Raw genomic sequence first — 14,697 nt, 5'->3', positions numbered from 1 at the left:
GAACTCAATTCACCAAAGCGGCTTATTCTAAAACAAAATCTTTCATTACAGTGGCCTTGAAACTCTGCAGGTGAACCGTCGGCATTCGTTCTTCCTGCAAACTATCAATCTCGGCGAAATGGTGATGTGCCTGGAGGATTTGATTAACTACTTTGCTCAGCCGGAAGATGACATGGAGCACGAGGAGCGCCAGAACAGGCTGCGAGCTTTACGAAACCGTCAGGATTTGTTCCAGGAGGAAGGTGTGTTGAACCTGATCCTGGAAGCGATCGACAAGATCAACATCATCTCCTCGCAAGGGTTCCTGGCGTCCTTCCTGGCAAGTGACGAAACCGGCCAAAGCTGGGAGATGATCTCCGGTTATCTGTACCAGCTGTTAGCCGCCATTATCCAGGGTAACCACACCAACTGTGCCCAGTTTGCCAACTCCAACCGTCTGAATTGGTTGTTCTCCCGGTTGGGATCGCAAGCCTCCAGCGAAGGTTCCGGTATGTTGGATGTACTGCATTGCGTTCTCATCGATTCTCCGGAAGCGTTGAACATGATGCGGGACGAACATATCAAGGTAATCATTTCGCTGTTGGAGAAGCACGGTCGAGATCCGAAAGTCTTGGATGTCCTGTGCTCGCTCTGCGTTGGTAACGGCGTAGCTGTGCGATCTTCTCAGAACAACATCTGCGATTTTTTGCTACCGGGAAAGAACCTGTTGCTACAGACCAGCTTGGTTGATCATGTGGCCAGTGTCCGACCGAACATTTTCGTAGGACGAGTTGAAGGGTCTGCCGTGTATCAAAAATGGTACTTTGAGGTGACCATGGATCATATCGAGCAAACTACGCACATGACCCCGCACTTGAGAATTGGTTGGGCCAATACGACCGGGTACGTGCCGTACCCAGGTGGTGGTGAGAAATGGGGAGGTAATGGAGTCGGTGATGACCTGTTCTCGTACGGTTACGATGGAATGTTCTTCTGGTCTGCTGGACGCAGAACACGGATAGTTTTCTCGGATAATACGGAGCCGTACATCAAGAAGAATGACGTGATCGGTTGTACGCTGGATCTGAGTGTTCCAGTGATTCGGTTTACGTTCAACGGAGAACCGGTGCATGGATGCTTTACGGATTTCAATCTGAATGGTATGTTCTTCCCTGTCATCAGCTGCTCGTCCAAATTGAGTTGCCGTTTTCTGTTCGGTGGTGATCATGGTCGTTTGAAGTTCAATCCTCCACCGGGATTCTCTCCACTGGTTCAGTGCCTTATGCCCCACCAGAACCTTAGCTTGGATCCGTGCTTCTATTTTGGTAATCTACACAAGAGCGTCCTAGCCGGTCCATGGATGGTGGAAGATGATAGCGCCTTCGTACCGAAGCCGGTGGATACTTCTACCGTTACGTTGCCAGCTTCCGTGGAAACGATCAAAGACAAGCTGGCGGAGAATATCCACGAGATGTGGGCCTTGAATAAAATTGAAGCCGGTTGGACCTGGGGTGAACGTCGTGATGACATGTACAGGATTCACCCTTGCTTGACGTCATTCGAGAAATTACCAGCTGCGGAGAAACGATACGATTGTCAACTGGCCGTCCAGACGCTGAAGACCATTCTTGCGTTGGGATACTACATATCAATGGATAAGCCTCCAGCGAGAATACGACCGATCCGTTTGCCGAACGATCCCTACATGCAGGGTAACGGATACAAACCAGCGCCACTGGATTTGAGCGCTGCCGTCCTGAATCCCAAGATGGAAGAGCTGATTGATCTGCTCGCTGAGAATACGCACAACCTGTGGGCTAAGGAACGTATCCAGCAGGGATGGACATACGGTCTGAACGAAGACAGCGAGAATCGACGCAGTCCACATCTGGTGCCCTACAGCAAGGTAGATGAAGCCATCAAGAAGGCGAACCGTGATACAGCTTCGGAAACTGTGCGGACTTTGTTGATCTATGGGTACAACCTGGATCCACCAACTGGAGAGGCTAACGAAGCCTTGGCTGCCGAAGCATTCCGGCAGAAGTTTTCCGCTTTCAGGACCTACCGCGCGGAGAAGAACTATGCCGTCACGTCCGGAAAGTGGTACTTTGAGTTTGAGGTGTTGACCGCTGGTCCGATGAGGGTTCGTTTACTAGATTGCGGAGTTGCGTCTTGATGGTCATTGAAGGTTCGTTTTTCTACAGGTCGGCTGGGCACGCGCAGATTGCAACCCCGGTACCATGCTGGGTAGTGATGACTCCTCGTGGGCTTTCGATGGCTACAATGTAAGTATTGCTTTCAAAACGGATTCCGATCATCCCAAAAAGAATCACATCACCATCCCTTCTACCTCGTGCACACTGTCTACCACAGCCAGTTTGATCAGAAGATACAGTACAAAATTTTAGCCCAGACATATTCTTCTACACGTTCATCATGAACCAAATCACTGCTATTTAGAATTCAGAGAACTAGACTAAATCTCAAACGTAAGTTTGTTTACCGACAACCTCCACTTCCATCCCTGTGACCTCCTATACCAACCTATTATGCCGCGTGCTTGATGGGCATTTCGGACTTTCCTGTAATACCACTTCTCTACTACCGCAACGCACGATTCGCGCCCGCGCGCTTTCTCCCTTTCTTGAGTAGGCACGTAAGCTACATCTGCACACGGTCGAAGATTTCGGTAAACGATACCAGGTCGGAGACGTCATCGGTTGCCTCATAAACGTCCACGAGAAGAGCATGAGTAAGCACAACCCCAGCCCAAAGTTTATGTTGAATAAAGAAATGGCGAAGGCTTCTTGATTTATGATAACTCTTCTTCTGTTATTAAATTGTTTATCTTCGTGTTCGTTCACAAAACAGTCGATTTGATACGTCGTCATCCCAGTAACCCTATGCCTCCGATCACCGCAGTAGGCTGACGATCAGTTGCGTGAGACTTCGACGACTCCTCTCGAGAGAAGGGTTACCATACCATGCTCTCGGATTCGTCGGATGCTCGCCTGACTTGCGCACTCTAATATATGTTGTTCGTTGTTTAGGAGCCAACACTTCGTCTCGTTCCACTTAAAACTGTTCTCTTTCTCTTTTCTTCTCTTTTCTCTCTCAATCTGTACTGAACACTGAATCTCAACCACGCCCACTGCGATCACAATCTACTCACACAAATCCGCATACACACAAAACCAACAACCACCAAACACTCTCATACCATAACTCGACACTCACGTCAACGATTGGCTAATCCGTATTTCAAAATCCTCTGAAAAAAAAATCAATTCCCTTGAAAATTTATAGGAAGAAAAAGTGTCTGGAGGTGCAACGGAATCATTCGGCAAACAGTGGGTACCTGGCGATATCGTTGGTGTATTTCTTGACTTAGTGGATCATACGATCAGTAAGAATCCTCAAATTTAGCCAAAACCGTAACCAAAACCTAAAACTGAAAGCAACTTGACAACCAAAACAGTCTTGCAAGCAAATTACTAAGTTTTTCAAACGCATCCAAGCAATCTCGTGGCAAAGCAAGCTGCAACCGCCTACTTTGCATCATATTTGTTTTCTATTATTACTATTTTTGACATTTAATCACCTTGTACGCTTTGGGAAGTATTGATCTTTCCGTCAGCAGAGTTTTGTTTGAAAGCAACATAAACATAATAACAAATCCAATAGTTAAGGCTGCCTTAGTTTTACCAGTAGTTTATGATAGTAGTGCCGATTGTTTTACTGTACAGATCATTCTGATTGGCCAGCGCTTTTTCTTTGGGTTTTCTTTTTTCTCTCTTTCGATTTATTTTGATTGGTTTGACATTTGCAAAACATCCCACTTTTGTTTACATCCACTCTGCACTTTTGACTGCCACTCACCTGCTCCAATTCTTCTGCAAATAGCGAGAAAAGTAGAAGAGAATGTAACCAAAAATTGATTTTGTTTGAATGCATGAAATTTTGATCATTTCCATAGCCCGAAACCCATCTCACAAATCGTGCTCATATCATTGGAAGTCATTAAAAACTCCAAATTAAACGTCATCCTTTTCGAAATTCCATCCCCACCGTAGTTGAACAAGAGTTTCAATGTGACGTCTAACAAACATTGTAAATACAAAGAAAATGACTACTTCAAGAAAATAATTCAGCTTTTGCCATCAACTAAATACGCTTATTTAGCTAACTTCGAAGGCAATTTTTGATTGAGCTAACAGCATGACTAACGCGAGAATTTATGACAATAGCTTCTGTTTGGTGTCTATCCCCTTTTGGACTTTCGAATTACAAGCAATGAACCTAACCTCACTTTCTGAACGTCCCACCAGGCTTCTCGTTGAACGGAGAACTGCTGATGGACGCCCTCGGCGGAGAAACCACCTTTGCCGATGTTAACGCTCCGGAAGGAGTCGGATTCGTACCGGCCTGTACCATTGGAGTGAGTTTTGCTAGTTTATTCCACTTGCTTATAATATCGATCAATACTGAATATTTGCCCCAAAAAAAACTCTCAGATCGGTCAGAAAGCCCGCGTCGTCTACGGCCAAGACGTCGACTCACTTAAATGGTTCACCACTTGCGGTCTGCAAGAGGGCTATGAACCCTTCTGCGTGTAAGTAATCTGCAAGGTCATGAACAATCAACCCTAACCTAAAACCTACACCTTCGCTCTCAGTAACATGAAACGCGCCGTTACGCACTGGTACACGAAGGATCAACCGATCTTCGAAAACAACGAAGACATCCCGGATTGTAAAATCGACGTCACCCGAATTCCGGGTGGTGCCGATACGCCGCCATGTCTGAAAATTTCGCACAACACCTTCGAAACGATGGAGAAGGCCAACTGGGAGTTCTTGCGTCTATCGCTTCCGGTTACCTGCGACGACACCTTCATCGAGTAAGTTTCCTCGGTCACTCAGCACTCAGCCAGATTCTTTTAAGCTCACTTACCCCTATTTCAGTGAAACGGAGAAGATGCACCGGTGGGAGGAGATCCGTATCCGCCAGCATCGTTTGCTGATGGAAACCGAACACCAAACCCAGCCAAGTGGTGCTCACATGGACCACATCATGAAGAGTGGCTTCACCATGAACGACCTCAAGGGTCTGCAGCGCAACTACTCCGAAGACGGTGTCGAGTCCGACGATGTCATGCGTCATGGACCACAGCGTCCGACGCGTGGTTCTCGCAGAGCGGAAGGCCTCAGTCCACCAGGAATCGAAATCAACGGTGAAATGCACATGTCCGATGCTGAAAACGCTTACTCAGATCACGAATTGGAGGACGATCGCAAGAAACGTGGCCGCAGTCCATTCCGACTGTTCGGAAAGAAACGCGACCAAAGCAAGGACAAGCTGAAGGATCGGCGCACACCAGAGCCGGATGCTCGCAAGGGAACTATGCAGCAACGTACAGTCGCCCGTAGTACGACGATGCGTTCTTCCAATGCCGATATCCGTGGTTCCGCCCAGATGGCTGCTGAACGTAAGTCTATGGGTAGCCCACAGGGAGTCGAGTCATTCGGAAACGAAGTCTACGATGCAGATTGCTTGAAGTTGATCAACGAATACTTCTACGGGGTTCGCATCTTCCCTGGTCAGGATCCGACCCATGTCTACGTCGGTTGGGTCACCACGCAGTACCACGTACATAGCAAAGAATTCAATCAGGACAAGGTTCGCCACGCTGCGATCTACGTCGAAGATGAAAACGAAAAGACCGTGGAAGTGTAAGTTCAGTTATCGGGATTGTATTGTATGTATCAAGAAGGTAACGCATATTTTCCAATTCCAGCGTCAATCGCCAATCGTGCTACATGGTCCGAGCAGACGAGCTGTTCAACGAAGTCTCGCAGGATGCCTCCGGCAAGGGAGCTTCCCAGGGAATGTTTGTTGGATGCTTCGTTGATACCGCCACCGGTACAATTCGCTTTACCTGCGAGGGTAAGGAAACTTCACACGTGTTCCTTATGGAACCGGAAACCAAACTGTTTCCAGCTATTTTTGTCGAAGCCACGAGCAAAGAAATACTCCAAATCGAACTAGGCCGTACGCCGACCACCCTACCCTTATCGGCTGCAGTTCTTCCAACTGGCGACAAACATATCAACCCACAGTTCCCACCCAGGTTGAAGGTTCAATGCTTGAAGCCCCACCAGTGGGCCCGTGTGCCAAACACTGCCTTGCAAGTGCATGCCCTTAAGCTGTCCGACATTCGTGGTTGGTCAATGCTTTGTGAAGACCCAGTATCCATGCTGGCTCTGCATATACCCGAAGAGGATCGCTGCATAGACATCCTCGAGTTGATCGAAATGGATCGACTGTTGTCGTTCCATTCTCACACGCTAACTCTCTACTCGGCTTTATGCTACCAATCCAACTACCGGGCAGCCCACGCGCTCTGCAATCACGTTGACCAGAAGCAGTTGCTGTACGCCATCCAATCGGAATACTTAAGCGGACCACTCCGTCTAGGATTCTGCGATCTACTGATCGCTCTCCATCTGGAATCCCATGCAAACACCATGTAAGCTAGGCGAACTGTAGTCCTCCATCAATCCAACGATAACTCATTTCCATTCACAGGGAGGTTTGTAAGAACGAATTCATCATCCCATTGGGTCCGGAACTGAAAGACCTATACTCGGACCCGGAGATGTGTCATTCGCTTAGATCCCTTCAAACCCTTTCCGTAAAACCCCAAATGAACATGACCGAGATTGCGTAAGTACATCCACCCCAACGAAGCAGTAAAATGTGATCTACTCTAACCCCGTCTGAACTAATCCCCGAGTGATGAGTGTGGATAGGTGTACTTTTGTAGGCACAGCTATTCATCGTATAGCACAATGCTCCTAACCCTCGTAGAAGAACACTAACCTCCACCAGATAGCAGCACTTTGTCGCTTCTTATTTGTTACCTCCCGTCACTCTCTGTGTAGTATAGAAGTGCAAATGTCTAGTTGGACATTTCAAAAGGTCCTATCTGCGATGATCGATTCTCTTCATCAACTTTAACGACCTTCTTCGATTTGTATGAGAAGGATTAGTAATTTCCATTTAATTCCACTACCTTTTGTGTAATTGTTTGGTTTGGGTGTCCATAGTTTAAACATTCCAAACAATTTAATTTTTCATGAGATTTTTTTATTTTATTTCAAACATCGGAAAAGGACACTTTAATATATATTATTTTAAGGTTTAAGGAATTTGAGTTTTTTTTTATTTTTACATGGAATTGTTAAGTACATTTGTTTGTATATTTTTCTCACAAATACATTATTTTGCTCTACAACTTTGTCTCAGACGTCATTTCAATCAGAAGTGCCGTTTTCTTGCTTCATTTTTTTGAAAAAAATCAAGGAAGCCAGTTTGAATATTTTACAAATTTAAAATGGCCGAATTTTAACAGAAATGAGAATCCTAGCCCATAACAAACAATTATGCAAAGTTTCATGCAATCCCGAAAAGGTCGAGTTTTTCCGATTCTTCATTTGGCGTGGAATTGCTCTATTCATAAGTACGGCTATGCGAACACATTGTGTGATTTTCGCCACACTTATTTTCCAGTGCCCAAAACGTCAAACACAACTCTGGGACTGAAGCTGAGTTATTGCGGTAAAAGAAAGTCTACGGATAGAATCAAACGATGCAGATCGGACCTATTGAAACGTTCATCCAGCTACGTCTACGTCTAGCTCTTATACTTTTATTAGTTGTCCCCGACCCCCGTTTTTGTTCTCTACATTTTGGGCATGCCATTTTCTCCCCTCCAGATCACCCACACCCCCACAATCGAATTTGCCAACAATAGTAGCACCAGATTCTTCCAGTGAACCGATTCCGGCAATTGATTCGCTTTATTCGCCAAGATTCCCGCTCCAAGTGGTGCGGGAGTTTGTTATGACCGCCCTGAAGGAGGCGGTCGAGATCAATCAGGTACACAACCGTGATCCGATCGGAGGTTCCAACGAGAACCTGTTCCTGTGAGTATTTCAGCCAATCGGGAATTCCGTCCGGAGGTGAATTAACGAACGCCACATTTCTAGGCCGCTGATTAAGCTGATCGACAGATTGCTGTTGGTCGGCGTGATCATCAACGAAGACGTCGAGAAGCTGCTGATCATGATCGATCCCGAGACGTGGGATCCTGCATTCGTGAAGGAAGGTAAGGATGAACATCGTAAGGGTCTGCTGACGATGAAGATGGCCGAAGGTGCCAAGCTTCAAATGTGCTATCTGCTACATCATCTGTACGACGTCCAGTTGCGGCACAGAACGGAAAGCATCGTTGCTTTCGCCTACGATTATGTGTGCGATTTACAACAGGATCAGCTAAGAAGGTTAGTCAATCCATCAGCTCTTGTCATCTGAATATTCAAACGACACACGACTCCCCATTTACAGATACGTCGAGATCAAACAATCGGACATGCCGAGTGCTGTAGCGGCCAAGAAGACCCGTGAATTCCGTTGTCCACCACGAGAACAGATGAACGCCATTCTGTGTTTCAAGAACCTGGAAGGTGAAGATTTGGAGAACGGCTCATGCGGACCTGAACTACGCGATCGTTTGATAGAGTTCCATGACAAGCTGATGGGCAAAGTTTCTCTGAACGCACTGCAGGAACCGGAGGAGGAATCCACCGATGCCACAGAAGACACCAAACCGGGAGCTTTGAAGAAGTTGTACAATTTTATCAACGCCGTCAAGGAGTTGGAGGAGGATCCCAAAGAACCCGAAGAGGTTGAGAAGAAAACTCCGGAAGAAATCTTCCGAAAGGTGCTCATCAAGCAGATCGTCTCCTGGGCGGAGGAATCTCAAATTGAAAACCCCAAACTGGTTCGTGAGATGTTCGGCCTGTTGGTCAGACAGTACGATACGATCGGTGAACTGATCAGTGCTATGAACAAAACGTATGTCATCAACTCCAAGACAACTGCCGATGTTGCAAACATGTGGATCGGCTTGAGTCAGATCCGTGCCCTCTTGCCAGTGCAGATGAGCCAAGAGGAAGAGGAATTGATGCGCAAACGTTTGTGGAAGTTGGTTAACAACCATACGTTCTTCCAGCATCCGGATTTGATTCGTATCTTGAGAGTGCACGAGAACGTCATGGCTGTAATGATGAACACTCTGGGTCGACGCGCTCAGGCTCAAAGCGACGCACCTGTACAGTCCAGTGAGGGTGAGGAGACACCGCCGAAGGAGAAGGATACCTCTCATCAGATGGTCGTGGCTTGCTGTCGCTTCCTGTGTTACTTCTGTCGCACAGGTCGTCAAAATCAGCGAGCTATGTTCGATCACTTCGACTTCTTGCTGGAAAACTCCAACATCTTGCTGTCCAGGCCTAGCCTTCGAGGTTCCACTCCACTGGACGTAGCATACTCCAGTTTGATGGAGAACACCGAGCTCGCCCTGGCTCTTCGCGAACACTATTTGGAGAAGATCGCCGTCTATCTATCTCGTTGCGGTTTGCAAAGCAATTCCGAGTTGATTGAACGTGGCTATCCGGATCTTGGTTGGGATCCCGTGGAAGGTGAACGTTATCTGGACTTCCTGCGATTCTGCGTGTGGGTCAACGGTGAAAGCGTCGAGGAGAATGCCAATCTGGTCATTCGTTTGCTCATTCGACGTCCAGAATGCTTGGGTCCTGCGCTTCGTGGTGAAGGTGAAGGTCTGCTGAAAGCCATCATAGACGCCAACAAGATGTCCGAGAAGATTGCCGAGTGTCGAAAGATGCACGATGATGCAGAAGGTATGGTCACTAGCTTGGGTTTCTCGCATCCACTTCCGGAGGGAGATGATGACGAGGACTACATCGATACCGGAGCTGCTATGCTGTGCTTCTACTGTACGCTGGTGGATCTGCTGGGCCGTTGCGCACCGGATGCATCGGTTATCGAGCAAGGCAAGAACGAATCACTGCGAGCTCGTGCCATTCTGCGTTCCCTGGTACCACTGGAAGATCTCCAGGGTGTTCTGGGTCTGAAGTTTACCCTAATAAATCCCGCTGACGGTGAAGAGAGACCAAAATCGGACATGCCATCTGGGTTGGTTCCTGGACACAAACAGAGTGTGGTACTTTTCTTGGAGCGTGTCTATGGAATTGAAACGCAGGAATTGTACTATCGTCTATTGGAAGATTCTTTCCTGCCGGATCTGCGAGCAGCTACCATTCTGGATCGTAGTGACGGTTCCGAAAGCGACATGGCATTGTCTATGAATCGCTACATCGGTAACTCCATTCTGCCTTTGCTCATCAAACACTCCAAGTTCTACAACGAAGCTGAAAACTATGCCAGCTTGCTGGACGCCACCCTGCACACCGTCTACCGAATGTCCAAGAATCGCATGCTTACCAAGGGACAGCGTGAGGCAGTTTCCGACTTCTTGGTCGCACTGACCTCGGCCATGCATCCAGCTATGTTGTTGAAACTTCTGCGAAAGCTCACCGTCGATGTCTCCAAACTGTCCGAGTATACTACCGTCGCACTGCGGCTGTTGACGCTGCACTATGATCGCTGTGCCAAGTACTACGGAACGACCGGCAGTGGTCAAGCGTCACAATTCGGAGCTTCCTCGGACGAAGAGAAGCGTCTCACTATGCTGCTGTTCTCGAACATCTTCGATTCGCTTAGTAACATGGACTACGATCCGGAGCTGTTCGGTAAAGCACTGCCTTGCCTGATCGCCATCGGTTGCGCTCTTCCACCGGACTACAGTTTGTCGAAGACATCCGAAGATGATATGTATGGTAAGTCAACGAGCAGTCCTGATCAACCGCACTACAACCCACAACCGATCGATACCACCGTGGTACAGTTGAGAAACGACTTGAACCAGATAACCCAGAAGTTCAGCGAACACTATCACGATGCCTGGGCTAGCAAGAAGTTCGAGAACGGTTGGAGCTACGGAGAACAGTGGTCTGATTCCAACAAGACCCACCCGCGTCTCAAACCGTACAACATGCTCACAGAATACGTAAGTAGTTCACGAATATGCGAAATGTCGATGGCTAATCTAATTGATGGATCGTTTCAGGAGAAGGAACGTTACAGGGAACCAGTCCGTGAGAGCTTAAAGGCGCTGCTTGCTCTAAACTGGCGCGTCGAACACTCCGAAGGTGACGTCCCGCTTTCCAATCGCGGATCCATGCGTAGACAGTCCAAGCCGAATCTTGTAAGTAATGTAGTGATCCCCTGTTTACTAACCGTTGACATTATAACTTAACCCCAAAAATTCGCAATCAAAATTGACCCTTTTAACTCTGTTTTTGATCTGACCTGCAAACACGATTGGCAAATTATTCGTTTCACCCAATGCCCTCACCTCATGTAACTGTGGAACAAAATACGTCTGGTCCTTGTGTGCGTAACTCTGTATGCGATCGCTGCCCAATTAACGCTCAAAGGAATTACAGGGAGATACAGGTTCGCCGTTCAACTACAACCCGCATCCTGTCGACATGACCAACCTGACGCTGAGCAGGGAAATGCAGAACATGGCCGAACGGTTGGCCGAGAATTCGCATGATATCTGGGCCAAGAAGAAGTTCGAAGAGCTAAACCAGTGTGGTGGCGCTATTCATGCTCAGCTGGTGCCGTATGATCTGTTGACCGACAAGGAGAAGCGCAAGGATCGTGAACGCTCACAAGAGTTCCTGAAGTATTTGCAGTATCAGGGTCTGAAGTTGCACAAGTAAGTTTGCGTGATAGCTTGAAGTTTTCGGGAAGTAACCTGACTTCTATCTTTGCAGACCATCGCGCGGAATGACCGAGGAGCCGGGAGTTACCGCCGCAGCCATCGAGGCTCGTTTCGCTTATTCGCTGTTGGAGAAGTTGATTTCGTACATCGATCGTGCCACGATTAACATGAAGCTGCTGAGGCCTTCTACGACCTTCAGTCGACGGTCCTCTTTCAAGACCTGCTCAAGAGATATCAAGTTCTTCTCGAAGGTCGTGCTGCCGTTGATTGAGAAGTACTTCTCTTCGAATCGTAACTACTTCATTGCGATCGCTACGGCCACGAACAATGTGGGAGCAGCATCGCTGAAGGAAAAGGAAATGGTAGCCGCACTGTTCACCAAGCTGGCTAGCTTGCTGCGATACCGTATGGCTGCTTTTGGAGCCGATGTGAGGATCACCGTTCGCTGTCTGCAGGTGCTGGTCAAGGGCATTGACGCCAAATCGTTGACGAAGAACTGCCCGGAGTTTATCCGTACGTCTATGCTGACGTTCTTCAACAATACATCCGATGACTTGGGACAGACGATCTTCAACCTGCAGGAAGGAAAGTACGATCGCCTGCGCGGTACTCATCTGAAGACGTCCACGTCGCTGGCGTACGTTAATCAGGTTATACTGCCGGTGTTGACGGCGTTGTTTGATCATCTGGCTGCTTGTGATTATGGCAGTGATCTGCTCCGTAAGTATTATTTGAGATCCGGCTTTGGTGGACTTATTGAACTAGTTGGTATCTTTTGCAGTGGACGAAATCCAAGTAGCATCCTACAAAATTCTGTCATCGCTGTATAATCTTGGAACTGATGCGAACCTCACGCGGGACCGTAAGTATCTGAAGACCGAAATCGAACGGCATAAGCCTGCTTTGGGTTCTTGTTTGGGAGCGTTCAGCTCTTGCTTCCCGGTTGCCTTCCTGGAACCGCACTGCAACAAACACAATCCGTTCTCGCTGCTGAATCGCATCGCCGATACCTCCCTGGAAGCTCAGGATATCATGACCAAGATGGAGAGTTCGATGCCAACTTTGGAGACGATCCTTTCAGAGGTGGATCACTTTGTCGAGTCGGAAAAGACTTACCAAGACGCTCAACATATCATTGACGTTATTCTACCGTTGCTATGCTCGTATCTACCGTTCTGGTGGAACCAAGGTCCGGATAACGTTAGCCCGCAGTCTGGAAACCATGTAACTATGGTCACTGCCGAACATATGAATCTTCTACTGAAGAACGTTCTGAAGATGATCAAGAAGAACATTGCCAACGAAAATGCACCCTGGATGACCCGTATTGCTAGCTTCACTCAGCAGATCATCATAAACAGCTCCGAAGAGTTGCTGAAGGGTGTCTTCCTACCGTTGGCTGAACGTGCGAAAAAGCGAGTCGACAGCATGTTCCACAAAGAGGAAAGCTTACGAGGTTTCCTGAAGTCTTCCACGGATGACACGTCCCAAATTGAAGCCCAGATTCAGGAAGACTGGCAACTACTGGTTCGCGATATCTACTCCTTCTATCCACTGCTGATCAAGTACGTTGATCTACAGAAGAATCACTGGCTGAAGGATAACATTGCCGAGGCGGAAGAGCTGTACAACTACGTTGCCGAAATCTTCAACGTTTGGTCAAAGAGTCAGTACTTCCTGAAGGAAGAGCAGAACTTTATCTCTGCCAATGAAATCGATAATATGGCACTGATTATGCCGACTGCCACCCGTCGTACGGCTGCCGTCTCTGGAGACGCTCCAGCAGCCGGAGGTAAGGTCAAGAAGAAGAAGCGTGCGCGCGACAAGAAGCGTGACAAGGACAAGGAAATCCAGTCCAGCTTGATGGTGGCCTGCCTGAAGCGTTTGCTACCGGTTGGCTTGAACCTGTTTGCCGGTAAGGAGCAGGAACTGGTGCAGCACTGTAAGGATCGCTATCTGAAGGTGAGTTGGGTTGGGATTAGCTGAGAGTTATCTTCTATGGAATAATTGCTGTTTCCAGAAAATGCCCGAATATGAAGTGATGGAGTTCGCTCATACTCAGCTGACGCTTCCGGACAAGCTAGACCCGGCGGATGAAATGTCTTGGCAGCACTATTTATACTCCAAGCTGGGCAAGAAGGAGGACACCGCCATCCAGGAATTGGTTGAGAAGACCGATAAGAAGCAGGGCAACAAGATCGAGGACACGGTCGAACGAATCGTCGCCATGGCCAAGGTCCTCTACGGATTGCACATGGTAAGTGTTCCGATTGGTCCAATTCCGACCCCTTCTCGTTATATGAAAACTCTCAGTCCATACATCACTTCATCAGAAAGTCGAAAATCGAATCGATTGAATCAGACATCTACATCTACATTGCTAGCCGTTAAGAAAAATCTATTTTTTGAAATCAAAACCCAAAGAAAATTCACCATTTTCTAAAGTACACTACTATATTATTTCCGGTATTACATCTAGATTGACCATCCACAACAACAAAGTAAAAATGTTTATAGAAGTTGTGTATCGATACAGAGAAAACGGGCGGTTATTGCTTGTTTCAGACATGTCTCCTTACATTCACTGCCAAGGTTTATAGTTTATTATTTTGTTGCTCGAAAAAACTACCTTAATTCTATTTGTTTTTTTTTCTTTTTTGTGAGTTCTGTTTTTATCACATTCACTGCCGTATTGCCAAGAAGAGGATTGTTTGAAACTTTAATCTTCTCTCGAATTACCATTAATGCATAAACAAAAAGACAACTAGTTTAGTTTCTCTCACACTTCTTTTCCAAAACTAACACGTACTGAAACCGTTCAGCCAAGAATGCAAAATTCACCAAATCCCACATTACGTTCCTCTTCACTGGCATTTTCCTGCATCGAGTTTCCCCCTTTTGGTAGTTGACTCGTAGCATAAAACCAATCAAACCTACTAACACCAACCATCGATTGGCCCCGAAGCATCAACATGTCCCTAACCTAGAAACCCACCCCAACATGT

At 47.3% G+C, this 14,697-nt stretch overlaps 1 protein-coding gene across 23 annotated transcripts in view; it reads left to right on the top strand.

Moving 5' to 3' along the window:
- RyR (Ryanodine receptor) overlaps nt 1-14,697 on the top strand; it is a 180,467-nt gene that overhangs the window by 148,241 nt on the left and 17,529 nt on the right. For 8 of the 23 annotated variants that reach the window (XM_065237788.1, XM_065237783.1, XM_065237785.1 and 5 more), the window contains 18 exons: nt 52-2,122; nt 2,184-2,264; nt 3,286-3,385; nt 4,308-4,417; nt 4,494-4,591; nt 4,655-4,879; nt 4,944-5,711; nt 5,777-6,508; nt 6,568-6,705; nt 7,758-7,967; nt 8,031-8,324; nt 8,389-10,969; nt 11,030-11,167; nt 11,400-11,686; nt 11,745-12,412; nt 12,474-13,654; nt 13,713-13,949; nt 14,172-14,284. In XM_065237788.1, coding sequence (XP_065093860.1) covers nt 52-2,122; nt 2,184-2,264; nt 3,286-3,385; nt 4,308-4,417; nt 4,494-4,591; nt 4,655-4,879; nt 4,944-5,711; nt 5,777-6,508; nt 6,568-6,705; nt 7,758-7,967; nt 8,031-8,324; nt 8,389-10,969; nt 11,030-11,167; nt 11,400-11,686; nt 11,745-12,412; nt 12,474-13,654; nt 13,713-13,949; nt 14,172-14,284 — 10,032 coding nt within the window. Of the gene's footprint in view, nt 1-51; nt 2,123-2,183; nt 2,265-2,631; nt 2,732-3,285; nt 3,386-4,307; nt 4,418-4,493; nt 4,592-4,654; nt 4,880-4,943; nt 5,712-5,776; nt 6,509-6,567; nt 6,706-7,757; nt 7,968-8,030; nt 8,325-8,388; nt 10,970-11,029; nt 11,168-11,399; nt 11,687-11,744; nt 12,413-12,473; nt 13,655-13,712; nt 13,950-14,171; nt 14,285-14,697 lie in introns of all 23 variants that reach the window. The other 15 variants (XM_065237801.1, XM_065237796.1, XM_065237799.1 and 12 more) reach the window with 10 other exon arrangements.

The sequence above is a fragment of the Ochlerotatus camptorhynchus genome, unplaced genomic scaffold (genome assembly GCF_037179485.1).
Source record: "Ochlerotatus camptorhynchus isolate MF236.1 unplaced genomic scaffold, CSIRO-AGI_Acam_v1.1 ptg000646l, whole genome shotgun sequence".
NCBI classification, from domain to species: Eukaryota; Metazoa; Arthropoda; class Insecta; order Diptera; family Culicidae; genus Ochlerotatus; species Ochlerotatus camptorhynchus.
The sequence above is the reverse complement of the archived record's forward strand: the minus strand, read 5'-3'. Positions and strand labels throughout refer to the sequence as shown.